At 46.4% G+C, this 23,869-nt stretch overlaps 2 protein-coding genes across 2 annotated transcripts in view; both read right to left on the reverse strand.

The window, feature by feature from the left end:
- LOC112220738 (receptor expression-enhancing protein 2) overlaps nucleotides 1–1,050 on the reverse strand; it is a 32,376-nt gene extending 31,326 nt beyond the window's left edge. The window contains exon 1 of the mRNA XM_024382597.2: nucleotides 600–1,050. Within this exon, the coding sequence (XP_024238365.1) occupies nucleotides 600–631 (32 nt within the window). The 5' untranslated portion in view covers nucleotides 632–1,050. The remainder of the gene's footprint in view (nucleotides 1–599) is intronic.
- A 743-nt stretch (nucleotides 1,051–1,793) lies between these two features.
- On the reverse strand, nucleotides 1,794–23,497 carry LOC112220739 (lysine-specific demethylase 3B). Its single transcript, XM_024382600.2, is given in 24 exon segments — nucleotides 1,794–2,686; nucleotides 2,912–3,046; nucleotides 3,277–3,453; nucleotides 3,770–3,909; nucleotides 7,354–7,473; nucleotides 7,698–7,919; nucleotides 8,011–8,182; nucleotides 8,398–8,664; nucleotides 8,943–9,214; nucleotides 9,334–9,658; nucleotides 9,804–9,931; nucleotides 10,257–10,364; nucleotides 10,873–11,025; nucleotides 11,118–11,332; nucleotides 11,538–11,745; nucleotides 12,037–13,393; nucleotides 13,505–13,664; nucleotides 13,666–14,219; nucleotides 14,359–14,427; nucleotides 14,538–14,662; nucleotides 14,903–15,008; nucleotides 15,102–15,215; nucleotides 16,334–16,510; nucleotides 22,910–23,497. Coding segments are annotated over 24 exon segments (5,601 nt in total). The 5' UTR covers nucleotides 23,126–23,497; the 3' UTR covers nucleotides 1,794–2,605.
- Between the last annotated feature and the right edge of the window lie 372 nt (nucleotides 23,498–23,869).

Here is a 23,869-nt window from a genome sequence, read left to right on the forward strand (position 1 = left end):
CAAATCATTAATGATGCTAAATTATTTGGCTGTCAGCGTCATGCTAGCAGTGCAGTTGCTGCCATGTTTTGTTGATCATAGCAGCCGGGCCTGCATTATTCAAGATTGTGCACGATTAGCGATAGCCAAGACTAAAGCATTTTTGCATTACTGATTTAGTTACACAACCAATATATGAATTCGTAAATTAGCTTCAGTAGATGGCATTAGCAAGCTTGTTAGCCATTTAATGTATTCCACCTTCACTTCAGTTGGCTAGCAGCGTTGTCATTTCAACTAACCACATTAGCTAGCTAACGTTACCTTGCCAATTTTGCACTGGCTAACGGTGTTGCTGTAACGGTGTTGCAATTTGCCTACCATCCTGGCTTTATGAAACACCAGTGGTCAAAATGCACATTTAGACACCATGGGCTACATATAAACCAACGACAATTTAATTGCTAGAAATTTGCTTGCTCGCTAGCAATCTGGCTATCAAGATAACTGTTCGCGTGTGCTCTGGGCACAAGCCATGGCAGCGAACAGATGACAGCGCGAACTAGCGTATGTAGCTATAGAACGCGATAACAAACAGACGCTGCAGAATGCATACTCACACTACCATCCTGGAGATAATCCACGACACCATCTTAATTGATTGTAGTGCGCTTTTCCTTCTTATCGGGAAATCGAACTAGCTGTACACCCCCCCATTCCTCCGTCCACGACCGTGTGGTTGTGATGCAAGTGCAGTTAGTTGCCTGCTGCTCCTGCTCTTGAATGCTCTATTTTACTGGCAGGTAGGCTACTTGTGGATTCTGAATCTGCAGCATTCAAATCGCTGGAACTCCTCTTCTCTTAAAGGGGCAGGTCCACACTGTTTTGTCTTGTCCGTAGAGAAGGCAAAAACAACTGGTTACTGCCACAATGAAATAGGTCCTATGAAGGCTGCCACTGACCCCATTAGCTGAATTATGTAGGCCTAGCTAGATAGACAATACCAAAAAGCTCTACAGTGAAACGTCAGATGCACTGATGTCCCAGACCATGTCTAGGCCAGGGCTCTCAAACCCTGTTCCTGGAGAGCTATGGTCCTGTATGTTTTCACTCCATCCTAATCTAGCACATCTGATTCTAATAATTAGCTGGTTGATAAACTGATTTAGATTAGTTATAACTGGGGTTGGAGCAAAAACCTACAGGGGTGGGTAGCTCTCCAGGAACAGGGTTGGCCTGCTGTAGGCACGAGGCAACTGCCACAAGTCTGTCTTCATTCATTCCCTCGTAAAAAATATGGCAGGGTATTGTGTGCAATAATCTTTGCACAAGATAGTTCTATGGCATTATGTAATACAACATCCGTTTGGGGTTTGGTAATTGAATTAGTACCACAACCTATAACTAGCATGTGAATACACAGGATTTGCCATTAAGTAGTGGCTGGTTCTCTAGACTTCATTTGGAAGGATATAAGAGACTGTCTGCCTTATTGCTGTTATCACTTTCAAATTTAGACTCGTGCAGGTGAGTCAGGAGGCATAAGAACAATGGGTGGTGGCCTAGGATGGTCTAGCGATCTAAGCCACTGCTGCAGCATGCGTAAAAATCCATCCAAAACATGTGGAGTGGAACTGCAAAAACATTTTTTTTTTAATGAGCTAAATCATGCTGGTGCGTTATATGGACATATTGTTTCCATAGTCTTTAGCACCTGATACATACACGTTACAATGTGAAGACATGTAACAGTTGTTCAACAATTGAGTCCAATGGCACACAATAAAGTTGTAGAAATCACCTGAAATGACCAGTACATTTTATCTGTTGTGAACTTTATTCTGAAAAATCAAACAAGACTGCTAAGATCATCAACATATATATTGATACACTGTTTAACGGCCAGTAGTTTCTGTTCAGTTGGAATCGTGATTCTTTTACAACGTTTTGAAGTCTGCAGTTCATCCATGCAAACCTTGGGACAACAAAGATGACCAAATAAATGGAGACATTTCTCTAAGCCACTCTCTGTCAAGCATTCAAAAAGCCAATACTCTGAATTATCCTCCGGTGTATAAAATAAAACATGTTTAACAAGTCCTTGCTTTTAATTAAACATAAGACAACTAAAAATAAAAAAAACTTTGGTCTAGTTCACTTTGATGCTTGTTACTTGCACAAGTCTCAATTCCACCACTAAAGATTAAAACTTCAACAAAAAAATATCTAAAAACAAGTGAACCCTCTCTTCTAAGGAAGAATAATAATATCAATGGTTGTCGCAAAAGGAAACATAGCCCAGTGCTCACATCTAGTCAGACGCTACACAGATGCTGAACCGCCTCACGTCACATGCTCTCCTCTTCCACACACACAAACAGGACACACTGACCTTAAATACAGAGTTAATCAGAAGTGAATTGGAAAACAACTAAGACGTGTAGAGCATGTCGTGTAACAGCGATGATGTAGTACTGCCTTCATCCAAGCGCTGACTATAGAACCCCCCCCCCCACACACACACACACAAAATAAGAGAGTTGTGAGCACATCACCGTGCCTCTCTCTGCACACTGAGACCTCTACTCTATAACTGCAGCTTGTGTGTGTGTGTGTTTAGCGGGCACTAAGAGCGTGCTAGCTTGGGTTCGTGGGCCCTCAGTGTTCCCACAGCGTCCTTTACAGCATGGTAGATGATGTTCTTTACCTAGAGAACAGAGATCAAAATTCCCGTCAGAATTGCAATTGTACCACAATATGTTACTGATTGTTTTAGCTGATTGATCAATCGACTCAATCCTTCATTCGTTCTCTCAAATAATTGGCCTATACTATAGTGGAGTCAGTTATAAGTGCTCTACTTTTGACCAGAGTCAAAACTAGTGCACTACATAGTGAATAGGGTGCCATTTGGGAGGCGACCGAAGTGTACCTGCAGCTTGTCCTCGTGGTTGGAGTGTGTGGTGGATAGGTGTCTGAACTCCTGGGTCAGTCTGAAACAGTGCTTCACATGCTCAGGGGACACAAAGTCCTCTGCCACCTTGATACAGCTGTACAGGTTATGCACCTTGGGGGCACATGAGAGAGGATAAAGAGGTGAGTGTGTGATTTGTCTGTTTGAGAGTGCGAGTTGGCGAGACAGAGAATGTGTGAATGAAAAGAAAAGCAAGAGTATAGACATCATATAGCTAAAAAGGGATAACATAAGGGTACGCTATGCCCCTATGTTAACCATTAAACAACACAAAAAGTCTCATTCTAAACCTCGACTGGTACGTCCAGTGTCTCCCCTAGTACCTGGTGGGGAGCCCCGGCGGGGATGAAGACAGCATCTCCCAGGAACTGTACGATGGCCCAGCCCTGCACGCCGTACTCCTCGTACAGCCTCCTGCGCAGCACCCCGTCCAGGTACCAGCTCTGGTCATGGATAGGGTCGTGGTCCGGAGGGTTCTCCTGGCCCTGCTCCTCACCCACCTACCACAGTCAAAGGATAATAAGTAATATGGTAAATCATAGTAACATGGCATGGTATATCAGAGAGACAATGTCTACATCCAAAATGGCACCCTAATACCTATATAGTGCATTACTTTTCATCAGAGCCCTATTGGCCCAAACGTAGCACACCTGTATAGGTAATAGGGTGCCATTTGAGACTGATTTTATCATGGGAACAGTAGAACTAAAGAAGTCCAGCCACCATTTTAGATTCTTTCCTGAAATAATGCATTGAAAGAAAATTAATGTGCCTATTGACATTTCAAGGAATGTGGTGATGGTGAACCCTGACCTTGCGGAGCAGCTCCCGGATCTTCTCTGCGTCCTTGGCAGCGTAGATGTGCCACAGTGCCCCGGGCTTCTCCTTGGCCTCGTACACCCTCCTCTTGGTCATCTCGTCTACGTCACCCTCCTCGATGGTGCTCATCACCTCTGCGGGACCACACACACAGAGAGAGACAGGGATGAGCAAACTCCAGCACCGGTCAGTCACTGACAGAGTCCATGTTCAAAGGGAATGATGTAGGAAAGAAGAAGTGCAACACTAAACATCACAAAGCACAGAAGTACTGCACACCTTCACATCCTACAGTTGTAGACACAGGAGGGAAAACACTACAATCCTTCTAATCTATACAAGTGCTCATTCACTACGTCGGAATCACAAGGCGCCATCTCAAACGACACCCTTTACCTATTCCCCTATGCAGTACACCATCTTCTGACCATAACCTTGTGGCCCCTAGTCAAAAGTAGCACACTACAGGAGGAACAGGGTGTCATTTGAGACACAAGCCTAGGTGAAGTGCTGATTCATCATCAGTCATCCACAATCAGAGGGGTGCTCGGCTGGCAGGGGGAAATGGAATCTCCCTGTTATGACATCATTGTTGGCTAGTGGCAGCTCTGGGTTCAACCACAACACAGAGGTTCCAAATGGCACCCTATTCCTTCTGCAATACACTACTTTTGTCAAAATGGGTACCATTTGGGATGCAATCAGAGTTGCTCATCATTTACTAATCAATTTATTTTATAATCTCTCCCCCCGCATCTCTCCTCTAGGAAGAGATATCAGTCAGGGAATGTGACTCCAAAAGACGGGCAGCTAGCAAGTTGCTGTTCTTTTCTCTCCTTGAGAGTCAGTGAACCTGTGCAGGGATACAGACAGTACCTACACCTTCATACATCTGGCCTTCCCCAGTCAAGGCCAGAACACCAGTTGTCCCAGATAACAGAAGATGTAATGCAAGGAAAGACTAACATCTAACAGCATGAAAATAAAAACAGCATAAAAGTTGTGTTAAAAGGTTTTAAAAAACACAGTTTGGCTGACTATCAGAGCATTACTGCTCTACACTGGAGGGAAGACCGCAGGCAGACTCCACTCAGACCACAAATAAACCACAAACAGACAGATGAGCCACAGTAGTGTTCTGGCCCCAACCGCACAGGGAGAGGACATGAGGATGGGGGAGTGGGAGAAAGAGAGAAGGGAGAAGTTAGTCAAGAAAAAAAGGCATGCTAAGGAGGTGACGTTATAAAAATGCACAGACCTTTACATCCAGCGATATCCGTCTCTGTGAATGAGAAATTTGACCACAATCAACACGTGAGACCCATTAAAGGGCCTTACCAGGGTCCTGTCCATTGATGCATGGGGAGGGGGGCTGGGTTAGACTCGTTGGGCTTGTTTCACCAGAGTAGGACAGAAAACAGCATTTGTTACGCTTTTTTTTTTTTAATGGGTCTCTACTAAGGTGCAGGTGCCTTAATATGCATTTATGATGTGTATGTCATTGTTCCTCGTCTAGTCCTTCTAATCATTAATGATGCTAGTGTTGATATAACAATGTCCCAAGTTGGGATGAATAAAGTTATACTCTAGTCAGAGGCCTCTAGTAATATACAGCAGGGTGGGAAACCTAGGAAAGTCTATAGGAGTGACTGAAGACCATTATTCTGCCTCAATGCTGAGGAATGGCTTCCTGTCCTTAGTTTCCAGAAACTGGAAATGCTGAATGGGACAGTAGAGGGCGTTTGATCTTTGTGTGAACCTATCGACTTTCCTATAGGAAACTTTGGAGCGCCTTTCAAATCCAATTGTACATGAGCGGGTCATTTCGGAGCCCATGTGGTTAACAGTTAACATATTTTTTGAAAGATTTTGCAATGTTTTTTAAAATTTTATATATACTCTTTAGACCAGGGTTTCCCCAATTTCTGTCCTCGGCACCCAAAGAGGTGCATGTTTTGGTTTTTGCCCTAGCACGGCACAGCCAATTCAAATAATCAACTAATCATCAAGCTTTGATAATTTAAATCCGCTGTGTAGTGTTAGGGCAAAAACCTAAAACATGCACCCCTTGGGGTCCCGAGGTCAGAGTTTGGGAAATGCTGCTTTAGATGTAAGGTGTTTTAACCTGTCATAATAAAACTGCTGAAAAATACCACGCAGCAGTCAATGGAATTGAAAACATGTCTGTTCAAGGACAAAGATCCAAGGACCATCTTTTATTTACCTCACAAAAAAACTATGAATCTTTTATGAGTGTTGCTGGAGGAAAGTGGTAATGTCAGTGTGCGTAGTGCATTACTGAAACATACCACTCAGTGCTAAATGGACACTTGTAATTGCTACCATGCCAATACACACTTGTGCTAATTGCTAGCCATGCTGAAGGTTACATTAAGTGCAGGGGTGTCGAACTCAATTACCGCACGGGCCATATTGAAAAAAGTCAAGGAATTCGCAGGCCCAGACCAACTGCATACAACTGCGACCCAAACTGGCAATTGTTTTATTTTTATTTTTTAAATATACCCTTTTATAAATGACCACTTAACTTACATAGGATGCTGTATAACATTTTAACAAATAAAACTAAAGAAATAATATTTGTCTAACCTTTGCTGCTATGCATAATATGCTGCGACCCTAACCAAAACGTTTTGTTTTTTAAACTGCAAATAACATAAGGTCGGTTCACTAGGTTGTTGTAACATTTACACTTAAAACACGGTTTAAATGTTTCGCGCTGCATGGATCACCAGTGCGGTTGATAGCGGCATCGCTGTATGTTGCACATGAAATGTATTGCAGGCTACTGCTCAAATGTTGCTGTAATAGGCCTACATGTTTCCCCTTTGCATGGTGTTTTGTTGCAAGTTTGTTGGTTATTCATTGCCAAGCTTTAAAAAAAACAAAGCCGGGCTACATTTTAGTAGCCTGGGACTTTTGGCATGTATGTGTCTGTGTACTTTCCCTCCCCTACACGCTATAAATGAGACATGTAAAGCAGCGCAATTGACGTTGAACACACCGATGCGTGCAAGTCGGACTGTGTAATTTCATAAAGTAGATGACTCAACTGTTGATTCATTTATAGGCCTTGTGTCCTTTAGTACAAATTTATATTAGCATGTAAATCCTTTACCTAATCATTTTGACAACAAAAATGACATTTCCTGTAGTACAGCAATGACCTGTTGGAACCGAAACTTGGCATCAACATTTAGCCTCCAACATTTTTTTTACATTTTCAGTCATTGCCATTAAGGAAAACAGTTGGGCTGCTGCAAATGTAATATGATACAGCACACTGGCTGACTCGTGGGTGGATGTGTGTGGCAATGCACTGCCAATGGCCGTGCTTGCTGGGAATTGTAGTGCAGCGCGGACGGAATGGAAACGGGCCAAAATGAATTAAAAACCCAAATCATTGTGTGTGCCGGATTGAAACGTGTCACGGGCCTTGTGTTTGACACGTGGTTGAGTGGGATGTACGTCAACGCTGGAATGAGTCAGTGTTGCTGTGAGTGTGTGTGTATTAAGTTCTGCTTCACTGTGTGAGAGTGTGTGTCGGTCCTACTCACCCTTGACGTGTTCCCCCTCTCCCTCGGGAATGCCCACGTACACCATGACGTTGACGGCATCAGACACGTCCAGATGCAGGTTGGTAGTGCCAACACTCCGGTCTTCGGTCTCGATCAGACCTGAGAGTGGGAGGGATGGAGAGAGAGATGGAAGGTGTGAGAGAAAGGGGTGGGTGAAAAGGTGTATTAGAAGGAAGCATGGAAAGTATCAAGAGGGAAGAGGTGTAAAAAGAGAATATAAAAGGAGGAAATAGAAACAGAGATCAGAGACTGATATCCCTTTAAAAGAGTAAATGGGCTCATTACTAATCTTGCATATTCTCCATCTCTGCCGCCTCTCTCACCGTAGGCATTGTACATCTTAGGCCCCAGGTCTGGCCTGACAAAGAAGTTGGGCAGGCGGGAGGCCAGGTTCAGACGGCCGTCTCGCTTTGTGTACTCTGGGAGGGGCAGGTTCTCCATCAGATCATCAAAGCGTGTAGGCATCATGTCTCTGAAGTCTTCTCCGGGAGGCCAGTCCTTCAGCTTCAGAACCATGGGCTGACCATCACTACCCTTCAGACGCTCTGGGGAGAGAGAGAGATAAGGCGAGATGAACGAATGAAATAACAAATAAATGGATGAACGAATGGCTGAATGAACGATCCCGTTACTTACTGGAGATGACCTGGAAGCCGTCCCAGAAGTCACGGACCTTGACGTCAGAAATGATGGCACAGTTCCGACAGTTGACCAGGTCAACATCCTGGTCCCCAAACTCCTCACTGAAGGCCTCAGGTCGCCACAGACCCCCCTTCAGACGCTTATGGATACCAGACACCAGCACCGGCTGGAGAGAGGAGGGAAAGGGTTCAAACAGAATCATCATCTCCCTCTTCCAAACTTCATCCCCAAATACTCTCTCAGTCCATTTCCATCTTCCACACCACCATTTTACTCACACCGCCTTAGAACTACTCTTGGTGAGCACATATTTTTTATAAAATATTTGTATTTAAAAAAAGTATTTATCGCCTTTCTACCCCACAGAGAGGTCTCTCTCACCTGGCCCTGTTTCCAGCACTCTCTGAAGATCTTCCAGTTGTTGGTGTTGGAGGGATCCTGCAGGCAGAGCAGGCGTCCGTCACAGAGCCAGGAGTGGGAGGTGTGGGGGTCCAGCACGCTGAGGCCCATCACCCCGTCCCTGCGGCCCACCCCGCCCAGCTCGCTGCCTCCCTCGCCCGTACGACGGCCCTCCGCCTTCTTGGTCTCCACCACCGAGGCAATGATATGGTCCAGGAAGTTAGGCAGGCTGCCCTTCATCTTGTCCCCCTGAGAGAGGGAGGAGGGGTTAGACCTGCAGTCTAGGGCTCCCATAGGGCTCTGATCAAAAGCAGTGCACTATATAGGGAACGGTGTCATTTGGGACACAACCTAGAACTGTGTAGAATCTAAGAATTCTGGAATGGTCCCCTGTAATGTAATGACATAATGACATATGTAGGCATTATGGAAGGATCCATATCTTGGCACTCTGACATTCTACATTTGAGCATTCTGAAATTATCTGAATTCTCCTAGCTAACTGAGGAAAGCTGAAAGACACTCACAGCGGCTGAGGTGGAGAAGACTGAGGGGAAGGGTATTCCAGTGTCTCCGGGGGCCTGGGGGAGCCTCCCGGGGCCAGAGTTGAGCAGGTCTCGGAGGCTGGAGCCCTCTGGTTTGGGCTGGGTGTTGCTGGAGCCCAACAGCAGGCTGTTGAACAGTTTAGGACTGGAGGAGGAAGAGGAGGACGACGAAGGCTTGGACAGGGCGCTGAACGAGTCAAGGCCGAAGGGAGAACGCGTGTCCCGGCCCATCGCCGAGCGCAGCAACCCAGAGTCTAGAGGTGTGGAGAGGAGACGATGGTTAGAGATGGTGAAATCTAAACACATGTACGATACATTTAGAGAGTATCATTGAGAATATGAGTTAGGATTGAAAGAGACCTTTAGTCCTCACCTTTAGTGTCCTCCACCTTGGCTTTCTGAGTGGCCAGGTCTGCCAGCCAGTGCAGGGCGGTGGAGTTGCCCTCACCTGTGGAAGGGCGGGGGTCCTTGGGGGTGGTGGTCTGGGCAGAGTTAGGGGGGCCACTGGTACTGTTGGTGGAGTTAGTATCAACCCCTCCTCCTGCCGCCTCGGATGGCGTTGTGCTGGATGTAGGCTGTGTTTTGACCACTGTTGTCTCCCCCCCCTCGGGTTTAGGAGTGGTTGAACCCGCTGGCCCCCCACCACCTGTGATTGGTCCACTACCACTGCTCCCTATGCTGGAGGACACTGCAGACTGCTGGGACAACAATAAGGAACATTTTACTGCATTCTAATGAAGCCCTTGACAAGCAATATGCAAAACAAGTGAAAACCATATGTGGATGGTAGAAATGTAAAATATTGATCTTGGTTTGACATTAAAAAAAGGGGTGGTGCAGTACCTGTGAGATGCCGTTGGGGGCACTATGGCGCACTAGGGGCCTGTGGTGCCGGCTGGTGCAGGGGCAGTTTGCCTTGATGCCCCATTTGCCCCGGGCTGAGTGCACCATATCCCCTATGTTATAGAGAGCTGAGGGAGAGAGACTGAAATGTCAATATGGGACAACTCTTATGGAAATACACAACATAATAATTGGATGGTATAGTTAGGGCTGGGAGTTTGTCCAGACCATGTGACATGAGCAGGAAAGACTCCAGGCCCCAGTTCTAGGCCCAATCCTATATGAGGATTTGATTGGTATAAGGAATGTGGTGAACATTCTACTTAGCCTATCAGAGGGCAAGGTGGAGCTGTTACCATATTGCTTACAACTGTCAAATCCTCTCTGACATCCACAAGTGCTTAGGGGTCCATTTGGGCCCTAGGCTTCTACACGTATCCTGCTCCATGTTACCTGTTCCAGGTATGATCTGTGTGGGCATGAGGCTCTGGGGCTCGTGTCTCTGGCCTTTGACACACTTCAACCAGGAGAACACCTCGTCATCAGGCCCCTCATCCACCTCTGAGAGACAAAAACAGGAAGGGTCATTTATAAAGGGGCTCTGCACTGCAGCTGACCCATTGCTTCCAGCCACTCTGGGTATACAGTGGGGGTTGGGTTGTTCATAAATACAAAAATGTCCATTCCCTGTAAGTTAATGTACAATAAAGTACATCTTATACCAATTCTTTCTTAACAATTTAGCAGCAGCTATATGTTTACTACTTCAAAACAAAAACAAACATCACTGAAAGACCACTCAATGTTACCCCAGCCCGCCCCTGTGTGTTGAGTCTATGGTGGCAAAATTCTGGTAACTTCCCCCAACGTTCCCCAGTATTTCAGAAATCCTAGTTGGGAGTATTCTCAGATTTTCTGCTTATTCCCTTGGAATTCCAGGAATCTTCCATCCAGGATATCTGGAAAACCGAAGAGATTTCGGGAAAGTGACCGGAATTTTGCCACCCTAGTTGAATCTCACACATTCTGTATGTTCTCTGGATTCTATATGGAATTCTATGACTCTCACCCTCCAGAGGGCGGTTCCTCCGTTGCCGGTAGCAGTCCAGACACACCCCGAAGCCACACTTCCTGCAGACCCAGTGGATGTTGAAGAGAGTGGTCTCACACACATCACACATCTCCCTGACGCCGCGCACCGCCCGCTTCCACGCCACTTTCTCTGTAGGACACCGACAGATTGGGCCTGGGTCAAAAGTATTGCACTATTAAGGGAACAGGGTGCCATTTTGGACGCAGACTAAGAGCACTCACGGTGAGGCTCGACCATCATCATGGCCTCCTTCTCAGACATGACGAGCTGACAGAACTGGTCTCCCACGTTGGCCAGGATGTACTTTGAGGTGTCCAGGTCCAGGCCCTCCTGTACGGACGGCGAGGGAAGCCACAGCCCCATGGCCATGGCATCGCTTTGCTGGGGGCTCAGGAAGCCCTCCACACGCAGGATGCCCTTACGCGTGAACGCCAGCCTGGTTAGGAGGCAAAGGTCAGAGGACAGAGTAGTGGAGGACGCGTAGAACATGTTGGATTCTAAATGAGGTTGATGAAATGACCAATATTCGTCTTCGCATTCCTTGTAAGAGGATACACACCATCGCCATTTCTCACACACACACAGTGCTTGGACACGCACACACGCGGGAAAACACACAGTCTTTGGTACACAGACGGTACCTGCGAAAGTGGAAGAAGCGGCAGGCCACGTTGGGGTCGTCGTCGTCAGGCTCCTGCTCCCGGTACTTCCTGTAGCGCTCCATGCGACACTCGCGACACTTGTGGAGGTGGGGCGCCACGTTGATACAGGAGCCGTCCTGCAGGAACGACTCTCCTGATTGCTTCAGACGACGCACCTTAGTCACGTCCTTCAGCACTGACTGGCCCACTGGAGAAAAAGGAAAGACCGAAGAGTTATAATTAGGATATGAAGCGATACAAAACAACGCAATGACAACCTATTCATCAAAGAGTGTAGGAAAGGATAATGGAATCATTAGGGAAGAGTTGGTCAGCAACTTTTCTTTACCATCAATCTTGCTAATGTTTCATGACCCTAACCACAATCTAACTTGCCTCAACATTGACGAATAAAATGTTACGAATGATTGGGAAACGCATTGACGTACTGTAGGAATACTTTATTATCAGAGCCCTATCCCGAGGCTCCAGGTCTTACCTTTGAAGGGCTTGTTGCGTGGCCGGCTCTTGGCTACCCCGGGGCCTTTACCCTTCTGCAGTAGCATGGCTCCCTCCTTGACGGGCCCCGGGAGGCCCCCAGGGACCTGCCCTCTCTCCAGCCCCTCCTCAGTCTCACTCAGGTCTGACAGGTCGCTGTTATCGCTGGAGTCAGAGTCACGTTTAGATACCTGGCCTCGCTCCTCCAGGGCAAACTTCTGGGCCTGGCCCTGGTCAAATGGCATGGGCGCATCCTCACCACTCCCCCCAGGGACAGCGCTCCCAAACATGGGGTAGCCCGAGGTGGAGCTGGGCCGGTCATCCAGAGACCCACCCTCAGCCGAGGAGCCCTGTTCCCCTGTGGAGGCGCCCTCCCTGGGCTTGGAGGGGGCATCAGACTGGGGCCTCTGTATGAAGGCAGGTCCTGGGGCTGGGGAGGAAGAACTGGAGGCAGCGGCGCCTGAGAGGGAGGCGAAGGGGGAAGACAGGATGCCCTTGGGCGGCTCGGACATTGTAAATAGGTTGGGTTTGCTCTCCGAGGCGGTGGCAGGGCCCAGTGTCTCAGGCTCCAGGGGGGATGGTTTGCCACTAAAGGGGCTGTGGGAGAGCTTCTCCCCATAGGCCAGGAAGGGGTTGGAAGGCTCCTTGGAGCCCTGGAGGAACAGGTTCTGGTGGCTGTCTGTCTTGGTGCTGAAGCCACCCACCGCGCCACCGTTAGTGCCACTCCTGTTAGCACCACCCAGAGATCCAGAAGCCGGAGCCAGGGGGGTGCCGATCGCAGCCATTCCCAGAACAGAGCTCCTCATCCCCCCAGAGCCGCCGCTGAAGGAAGACGAGAGCTTGTCCCCTCCGAAAGGCTTGTTGAGCACTCCGTTGCCTGCCGGCTGGGTCTCAGGCACTTTGGACTGCTCTTTGAGATGAGCTGTAGCTGAGCCAAACAGGCCAGTTGAAGCGGGGGCTAGAACAGTCTTTTTGAGTCCCTCTGTGGAGGCGGAGGGCTTGAACAGGCTAGGAGGCTCCTTACTCAAGCTCTCTGACACTGCTGTGAAGTAGTTGGTGTCTTTAGCCTGGCTCTGACCCAGGCCTGAAGTCTGGTTCTGATTAGAACCACCAGGGTTCTGGCCAGTCTTCTGACTCATACACTGGAAGAATAAGTTCTGGTCTTGCTGCTGCGGTTGGGCTTCGTTGTTCTTGGCGCCTCTGAAGGAAAAGCCGAAGGGTCCGGGGGTGTCCTGGGAGACTGACGCTGTGTTGGAGGAACCGTTGGTCTGGGAGCTTACCTCTCCGAACACAGAAGCACCAGCAGGCTTGGACTGAGGCAGCCGGAACCCAGCCGCAGCCAGGATGGGCTTAGAGCCCTAAAGAAGCAGGATAAGGAAATAGCATATTAGTGAAAACAATTATAGTTAGTAATTACAGTGTTACTACACAGGTTAAGAGTAAAGTCACGTTAAGTGTTACTAATTCACCTCCGTCTGGTTGGGTGGTCCTGTCCAGGCGCTTAGTTTGGGGCTGAAGCACAGGGGAGCAGCGAGGGCCACGCTGGGGGCACTGCCCTGCGATGGGGACGAGATGGTCACCGGGCCGGGGGACACCAGGGCAGCCGTCTTGGGGTAGGTAGACTGGGATGGCTCCTCGCTCTCTGTGATCAGGGCTGCTGGGGAAGGCTTGGAGGCCGGAGCTCCAGGGACCAGGCTGGGCATCTGGCCCAGAGAGGGGAAGGAAGTGTTGGAGAATGGGGAGGGGGCTGGTTTGAGGGGGTGGGGTGGGGGTGACTGTAGTGGTCGAGTCAGCAGACCCCTGTCTGTCCTGTGTGGAGAGGGAGCGTCCGTTTTCCTTGGGGTACCGCGGCGGAGCTTTTGATTGGTCCATGTGGGAGGAAATGCTGTTCGGGGTGGCGTGACCTTGTGTGACTTCAGAGGAACTGCTGTTATTGTTGGTAGTGCTGTTCACTCTGCCTCCTCCACCCACTCCGTCTTCTCCTCCGGTTGCTACCTCCTCACCCCACGTCACCATCCCCTTGGTGGAGCCGCTCCCGTTCTGTCCCTCCGCTGCTCCCTCTCCCGCCCCCTTAAAACGCTTCAGAGTCACGTCCTCCTCGCCTTCCGATGATGTCCTCCGTCTACGGCCGCTCTCGCCCTTCACGCCATCGCTCTCCTTCCTCCGCCGAGCATTCCTCCCGTTCTGACCGCGGAGAGGAAGGAGCCATGTAAAAAGGATGAGGAAAATGCAAACTCAAACAAGTCGACCAACAAAAGCACAAGTATTTTAGAAAAAAAAGCAAGGGAGGGAGGAATAGGAGTGCATACTTTATCCAACTTACCTCATCAAATCGATCTTCAGCTAGTATTACGTGCATTACCCGAGGATCCACCACCTGGGTCTCCTCTTCCTAGAACACAATAATAACACTTAGCTAACAGCTGTCAATACCTCCTCCATATTACCTAACATCTAAAAAGGTACTACGAAAGGTGTGTGTGTGTGTGTGTGTGTGTGTACCTGGTCCATGGTAATCTCCATGATGTGGGAGTTGGGGTCGTGCCGAGAGACCAGGCCCAGGGCCCAATGCTCGTCAAACTCACACTGGTAAACCTGAACCCTCCTGCCCTGGATTGTGTAGGAGCCTGGAGAGACAACACAACCAACAGGACAAGGCTCAAAGACCCGTGGAGTAGCGCGCCAGAAGGATATTATGGAGGGAGTGAAAAGTAAGAAGACGGTAAGAGAAGAGGTTTGAGAAGGCCAGTATTGAGAACTGCAGTGTAGGAAAACATGGGTGAGCAATGAAAAGGCAGGAGGAAAGTCAAAGTACACAGCACAATAGGTTTCCATTCATTCCAGAGATAAGTCTAACAAAGACTCACCCTTCCTGAGGATCTCCTGCAGCTCAAAGTCACTGTGCCAGCTGGACACCGCAGCCTGCAGAGATGGCTGCTCCAGCAGGAGAGAGTGTCCCACGTCTTTCTCTACCTACAGAGCAAGACAAAATTCACAGAGTGATACCACACACACACACACACACTTCAAATGAAAGTTGACACACACAACCTTGAGTAAACCCACCTCAAATCTCTGGAGTGAATTCCCGTCAGGGAGGAAGTCGAGGGTTCGGTTCCCGAAGAATTCCACAGGGACCAGGGAACCCAAACCCACACGGTCCACTAGAGACCGGAACGCCTAGCGGGCAAAGAGGAACATCGTTAGGAAAAGAACCACAAACTCTGAACAATATTATGTAGGCGAGCATTCCTATCTTTTTTATTATTTTTTCCCCCCACCTTTATTTAACTAGGCAAGTCAGTTAAGAACAAATTCTCTATTCCCTAGGAACAGCGGGTTAACTGTTCAGGGGCAGAACAACAGATTGTTGCCTTGTCGGCTCGGGGATTCGATCGTGCAACCTTTCGTTTACTAGTCCAACGCTCTAACCACTAAGCTACTCTGCCACCTCTGTTAATTGGTGGAGTGGCTGGAGAATGATCTCTAATCTTATCCTCTGGCAAAGCACGAGGGAGCCCGTTGAGCTGTTTTTCTACTGAGAGGAGCAGCAGGTTGTCTTCTTATGTAACGGTAACAGGTCCTCCAGACATCCCTTGCTGGGACAATTGCATTTCCACAAGCTGGCCTGGCCTCACTTCAAGTTGCAGGTGTGCCTCAGGGAGTGTGAGAGGAGAGTCACATACATCATACATGCACCCTCTGAACTAACCTTAAAAAGGAGAGTGTAGTACCTATTTCTCCATGCCAGACACGCATATAATAGTAGCTTAAGAGCACCCCAAGAAAACATTCCAAAATTACAAATACTAAAATCAATCGTTATAATACTATGTTGTTCTAAAAGTTAGGCTTGAGGTTCTCCAAATCAGCTCTTACTTCGGGAAACAATGCCACTTCGGAACCAATGTATATTAGTTCATATACAGCACCAACTACATAAATATCTGTTATGGTCCATTATTTGCTACCAGGACTTTAACCCCATTTTACAGCCCATGACCTAATAGATGTGTTTGTAGGTGACCTCCCAGCATGCTGTTGGCAACTGGTTCAGATTAGTTGCTTAGCTGTGGTTCCATGCATTTTAACTATCCCAGAGCTAGCACACCTGATTACATTTGTCAACAAATCATCAAGTCCTTCAATTGATGAATCAGGGGAGGTAGTTCAGGGCTACAACAATATTGTGAAACTTCTGCAGGGTCAGAGAGGAGAGGATTGAAAACCCCTGGCGTGGCTCGGTGTTACAGTCCAAACATTATTTAGTAAACCCTAAGCCAGAGGTGGCTACTCACCAGGGCAGGCCAGGCTGTCCCAGGGGCTCCTCCAGCTGCAGGGTGGTTCTGGTTGGGGTCACTGCTGCGGTTAGCCCAGACGATGGAGGACTCGACCAGTACAGCTCTCACCTCCTCCCCGTACACCTGTACCCAGGACCGCCTGCGCCACGCACAGTCCTCAAACTCCACAAACACCTACAGGACAGGACAGGGGGGGTAGTGCCATTTCTGTAAGGCTAGCTATATTAACTTAGGCTCAGTGTCATGTTAGGAGTATATTTTCAAAAGAACAGAGGTAAGACAAAACACTGACAACATTGGACTGATGGGAGAAGAGCAGCCACGGACAGAGTCAGCAGGACAGGCCTTGTTAGGATCATACACAGTCAGCAGAGCCCGGGCAGCACTAATGACTCAAACACAGCACGTCTACTCCTCAAAGTCTGGGCAAGGCGCCATTTCTCGGGAAGAGCAGTCAATTATTAGAAATAGGCAAGACAATTCAAAAACGGTCTCACTTTCTCATTTACCCCTCATTGTCAATAAGTAGCGTAGTGCGACATTATTGATGGGAGGATTACAGTGAGTATGGTTAAATGCACACAATGCGATTGTGAATAGTCAGACTAATATAATAGTTTGATTTAAACATTAAGATGCTTTGCAAGAACAATTCTCTAATAATCCTGTTTACATGGACACATCTGAAATCAAATCAAAGTTTATTGGTTGCGTATAGCGCCGTTATAGCAGTGCAGCGAAATGCTTGTTACTAGCATCTGACAATGCAGTCAAGTCAAACAATGTAAATGTAAAGAAGAATATTGTAAAAAACAAAACAGCAAGTAATCAAGAATGAACAACCCAAATAGCACTGTAGCAGTATCAAGATGCAATCTATATATAGTGCATTTGGAAAGTATTCAGACCCCGACTCTTTCCACATTTTGTAACGTTAGAGCCTTATTCTAAAATTGATTAAATTGTTTTTCCCCCCTCCTCTACACACAATACCCCATAATGACAAAGCAAAAACAGGGGTGTAGACATTTTTGCAAATTTATACAGAACCAGTCAAAAGTTGACACAGAGCCTCCCAGGTGGCGCAGTGGTCTAAGGCGCTGCATCGCAGTGCTAGCTGTGCCACCAGAGACTCTGCGTTTGAGCCCAGGCTCTGTCGCAGCCAGCCACGACCGGGAGGTCCATGGGGCGATGCACAATTGGCCTAGCGTCGTCCGGGTTAGGGAGGGTTTGGCCGGTAGGGATTTCCTAGTCTCATCGCGCACCAGCAACTCCTGTGGTGGGCCGGGCACACGAACCAGGTCGCCAGGTGCACAGTGTGAGACAAGATAGTAACTTGCTATTTTCTACAGTGTAGAATAGTGAAGACATCAACACTACGAAATAACACATTTGGAATCATGTAGTAACCAACAACTAAAAAAGGTTAACAAATCAAAATATATTTTAGATTCTTCAAAAGTAGCCACCCTTTGCCTTGATGACAGCTTTGCACACAACTGGCATTCTCTCAACCAGCTTCAAGAGGAATGCTTTTCCAACATTCTTGAAGGAGTTCCCACATATGCTGAGCACTTGTTGGCTGCTTTTCCTTCACTCTGCGGTCCAACTCATCCCAAACCATCTTGGGTTGAGGTCAGGTGATTGTGGAGCCCGGGTCATATGATAAAGCAATATATCACTCTCCTTGGTCAAATAGGACTTAAACAGCCTGATGGTTGGTTTAGGGTCATTGTTCTGTTTTTAAAAAAAATCAGAGTTCCACTAAACCCAAACCAGATGGGATGTTGTATCGCTGTAGAATGCTGTGGTAGCCATGCTGGTTAAGTGTGCCTTGAATTCTAAATAAATCCCAAACAGTGTCACCAGCAAAGCACCATCACACCTCCATGCTTCACGGTGGGAACCACACATGCGGAGATCATCCGTTCACCTACTCTGCATCTCAAAAAGACACAGCAGTTGGAACCACAGCGGTTGACCAAAGGACAGATATCCACCGGCCTAACGTCCATTGCTTGGGCCAAGAAACACGAGCAAGTCTCTTCTTATTGCTGCCCTTTAGTAGTGGTTTCTTTACAGCAAATCAACCATAAAGGCCTGATTCACGCAGTCTCCTCTGAACAGTTGATGTTGAGATGTGTCTGTTACTTGAACTCTGTGAAGCATTTATTTTGGCTGCAATATTTGGTACAGTTAACTAATGAACTTATCCTCTGCAGCAGAGGTAACTCTGGGTCTTTCTTTCCTGTGGCGGTTCTCATGAGAGCCAGTTTCATCATAGTGCTTGATGGTTTTTGCAACTGCACTTGAAGAAACTTTCAAAGTCCTTGGCATTTTCCAGATTACGATATGAAGGTCAGTCAAAGTAATGATGGACTGTCATTTCTCTTTGCTTATTTGAGCTGTTCTTGCCATAATATGGACTTGGTCTTTTACCAAATAGGGCTATCTTCTGTATACCACCCCCATCTTGTCACAACACAACTGATTGGATCAAACACATTAAGGAAAGAAATTCCACAAATTAACAAGGCACACCTGTTAATTGAGATTTCAGGTGACTACCTCAAAGCAGGTTGAGAGAACACCAAGAGTGTGCAAAGCTGTCAAGGCAAAGGGTGGCTACTTTGAAGAATCTCAAACAAATCAAAATGTAACACTTTTTTGGTTACTACATTATTCCATGTGTTATTTCATAGTTGATGTCTTCACTAGTATTCTACAAATGTATAAAATAATCCAAATAAAAACCCTGGAATGAGTTGGTATCCAAACTTGTGACTGGTACTGTATCTCTGCAGATCCTCTCAAGCTCTGTCAGGTTGGATGTGGAGCGTCGCTGCACAGCTATTTTCAGGTCTCTCCAGAGATGTTCGATCGGGTTCCCGTCCAGGCTTTGGCTTATTTTCCACCATAATGTGCAGATAAATTCATTAAAAATCCTACAATGTAATTTTCTGGAGAAAAAAAAAAATCTCATTTTGTCTGTCATTGTTGAAGTGTACCTATGATGAAAATTACAGGCCTCTCATCTTTTTAAGAGGGAGAACTTGCACAATTGGTGGCTGACTAAATACTTTTTTGCCCCACTGTATATTAGTGAGCTATATCACAAATCCAGTATAAATAAATAAGCGGTGTGTATGAACAGAAACTAAAATACAAATGTACCTAACAGAAATATTAGAATAGACTGTCAGGGACACATTATTTAAAATACAATGTGAAACATTAAGTGAGCAGTGGTTCAATGTCTCTATAACATGGGACAGCAGCGTTGGCTGCATGTGTGTGTTCATGAGGTGCGTGTGTGTTGTGTGAGTGAGTGTGCGTTGCCTGATGGACAGCTAGTGATGGCTGTTCAGCTGTCTGATGGCCTGGTAATAGAAGGTGTTTAGTCTCTCGGTCTTGGCTTTGATGCACCCGTACTGTCTCTGTCTGTTGGATGGCAGCCGAGTGAACAGTCGAGGGCTCGGGTGACTGAGGTCCTTGATGATCTTCTTGGCCTTAGACACCGGGTGTAGTCAATGTCCTGGAGGTTCAGCTGGCGCCTAGCTGAACTTGGCTAGGCGAACCCGAACGAGTGTGCTCGTAAGACCTTCAATTGAGAAACTAGAAAAAATAAGCAATAGTACTTTGTCCAACTTGAGACGATATAGCCAGAATACACTTCTTCAAAAGTCATAATTAATCTAAGACAACGCAAGAAATCTGCCATTAATTTTGATGTTTTTCCAGAGGAGACCGTAGTCACGCAATTTTACACCTAACTAAGATGTTTGGTGCAGTATTTCTCAAATAAAAAAAATATGCATGAAAACAAGTCTCTCATTGAATGAGAACAAACACCTCATTGAAGAATCCCTACTGTCAACCAATCCCAGACGAAAGGGGCATAGCCCCATATACTACCCACCACTGCGACCTGTATGCTCTCGTTAACTGGCCCTCGCTTCATATTCGTCACCAAACCCACTGGCTCCAGGTCATCTATAAGTCTTCGCTAGGTAAAGCGCCACCTTATCTCAGCACCCACCCCCCAAGCAGGTATATTTTACTGGTCACCCCAAAAGCCCATTCCTACTTTGGCCGCCTTTCCTTCCAGTTCTCTGCTGCCAATGACTAGAACAAACTGCAAAAATCACTGAAGCTGGAGACTCATATTTCCCTCACTAACTTTAAGCATCAGCTGTCAGAGCAGCTCACAGATCACTGCACCTGTACATAGCCCATCTGTAAATAGCCCATCCAACTACCTCATCCCCATATTGCAAATATATAAAAACCATTTGCTCCTATGCACCCCAGTATCTCTACTTGCACATTCATCTGCTGTACATCTATCACTCCAGTGTTTAATTGCTAAATTGTAATTACTTCGCCACTACGGGCTATTTATTGCCTTACCTCCCTAATCTTATCTCATTTGCACACACTGTATACAGATTTTTTCTAGTGTGTTACTTACTGTACGTTTGCTTATTCCATGTGTAACTCTATGTTGTTGTTTGTGTTGCACTGCTTTGCTTTATCTTGGCCAGGTCGCAGTTGTAAATGAGAACTTGTTTTTAACTGGCCTACCTGGTTAAATAAAGGTGAAAAAAAAAAATGTTGGCTTGCCTCGTGAGAAAAATGCTGCGCAAGAACAGCCCCCAAAAAAACTTGCCTAAGACCAAAGACATTGGCACAATTTATCCATGAACTGTTCCGGGTGGGAAGCATGCTGAATTTGAGCCATTTAAAGTTGTAGAAACTCTGTTGCACCTTCTTCACCACAATGTTGGTGTGGCAAGACCATTTCAGGTCCTGATGGATGTGGAACTTGAAGCTTTTTTAACCGATCCACTACAGCCATGGTCGATGAGGATGGGGGCACGCTCCCCCTTCGGTCTCCTGTAGTCCACAATAATCTCTTTCGTTTTGTTGATATTGAGGGAGAGGTTATCAGGCTACTTGATCTGACTTTGATAAATGCAGAAAATCACCATTCAAATAAACATTCTACCACAGACTATGTTATTTTTGTGAAGACTATTTGATTGAGTTCAAAAACATAAAAATAGTTTTGACATACAAACTAAGATAAATACTTTGAGTTTATCTGAACTCACACCACTCGTGCAAAAGGAGGAAGCCTGGTAATACTCCATGGTAACGTGCATTAAGGCATTTAAAATGCCCTAATTATTCTAAAGATTGAAGGTGGTTTAATCGGAGTATGCTTACTTCGATTATGACCTTAGTACACCGATTAAGATAAGCAGAGTAAGGTGTTAACATGACTAATGCCATACTCTGCCTACAGCCATAATCAGTTTAATATCAAATTATTAGTGTGCATGTAAACATACTCAGTGTGACAATGGATTGCATTTATATGGGCTAATGCTCTACTTTAGGTCTCAAGGCAGGGGCAAGATATATTTGTCAGCAGAAGTCCATTTTAAATGTGAAACTTGCTGACTCACTCAGCATACAAGCCCAATTTGGACAGTCTTGTGAATTTGAACTGTATGGTTCTGTGAGAGGAGAAACAAGTGCTGTGATTTGAAGAATGCCCTCCTACCAAGACCAGATAACCTGCACATAAGACATTGCATATAGACATTATGATGATCAACACATAGTCCATGCAAAAGCAAAATCATACAGACATATTTACATACAGTAACATAACTCCTCCGAAGAGAAACAAGAACAGGAGTGGAGAGCACTGAGCGGTGTCTGTAGTTACTATCGGCACTAGTTTAAAAGCCTATTTCCCAAAAATGGTCCTGGAGACTTCCTTGAAAGCTGAATAACTACTCCAACCAACACCTGTCCCTTTCTAAAAATCTGGTTTTGACCATTGCTTTGGTACAACAACCAAAAAAAGACACCTGACATCATTTATCCTCTGTAATTCTAGTTATGGATGGCATGCCTTGTCATCAATCATATGATGCATCATCAAGTCAGACAGCTTTTTCAGATGTATTTATACTCTCAACCGCAGAATCTTCCAGCTACATCATCCACATTGATCAGTGAAATGATAGGAACACATAAGGGGTCACGCAATTCCGAAAAATGACTTGTGAAAAATATGCAGTTGGTATCATGACGTTGAAGACAATGCACGCAACAAATTACACCTAACTATGTAGGCCTAACGTTAGCTCTATCACCATCCATATCTACATTCTGTCATTTGAGGCTAACTAATCTAATACACCGAAGTTCACATTTTAATGAGGCTATGCCTATTGCACATGAATTTCATTCTGGAGACTACGCTAAAGTTGGCTAGCAAGCTAACTAAGTTAAAAATCTGTCGAAGGCCCAAAATCCCCGGGCTAAATTACGGGGACAGTGGCCATCTGGCAAGCGCAACACAGCGGCACGATTGGCTAGCTTTCGCTATTCACAATGTGTTAGTTGGATCACATAACTTAAACATAAACAACGGACCATTAATTATTTGTATGCTTTCTCTTTTCAGTTTCGTTAAATACGTAGCTAGCTAGTTAAATCATGCGTTCAGCTTGTTAGCTAGCTAACAGTAGTTTTTATTCACATGAAAACACTGACCGTCAGCCCCGCAGCTGCTGCTGTTGTTGTTGTCGCCTCTCCTCCGCTCACCTCTACCCCTGGGCTGGCCAACCCTATGACGCTGACCGCCCGGACGGTCCCCCGGAGCCAGTCACGAGTCCAGGCGGCCTGTTCCACTTCGGATCCGGCTGCGGATCTGCCATCGTTAAGGAGCAGCAGAAGTCGCTTCCCAATCAGTTCAAGAGAGTCTCCCATATTTAGTTAGCCACTGTGAATTGCAGGAGCAACTTCCTTCGCATATATTTCTGTTGGGAACTCCGATGCACTTAGCTAACGTTAGCTAGCCAGCCAGTTAGCCAGGTTAAATCGGCCTAAAATAAGTGACAGATTTAAACCTCAACTACCGCAACTTTGCTGCATGCACCGGAGTCCCCTCTTCCGTAGGATGCACGGGAAAATACGGCGGACCAAGTCACGCCACAAATAGAGAAGTAACGAGATGTTATTGTCCGCAAAACCCCTATCCCGCTCTATCCGCCATTGAGGCTTGCAATTGCAAAAATCAAACACACTCCTCGTACTAGCTACAAGGCTCCACTGCGGAGATAGCTAGCGGGCGTGTGAATTGCAACAGCGACTAATGCTGGCTCACCGGTGTACTACACAGAACCCGTTCAATCTGGAATGCCAAAAAACAGTGTCTGGATATCTGGAGAAAAAAAATACAGTTGGCCTAAATGGAAATCCATTTAGGCCAAAAACGACTTTTGCTCGGACACCACAGATATGCTGTATACTCAGCACAATGCAGATACACACATCATTTAGTAGCAGTAGCCAATTCTTCCCCATATGCTCTCCTTCATACAAACGGTATCTAACCATTTTGTTCACAGTCTATCTACTGAATGCATTTTAGTCTTGGATTTGAATCATACCGGTTGGAGATGATATGACTTTGAAACTCTGTATTAATTCACTGAGCTGAATGGACCTCCA

The sequence above is a fragment of the Oncorhynchus tshawytscha genome, linkage group LG21 (genome assembly GCF_018296145.1).
Source record: "Oncorhynchus tshawytscha isolate Ot180627B linkage group LG21, Otsh_v2.0, whole genome shotgun sequence".
Classification (NCBI taxonomy): domain Eukaryota; kingdom Metazoa; phylum Chordata; class Actinopteri; order Salmoniformes; family Salmonidae; genus Oncorhynchus; species Oncorhynchus tshawytscha.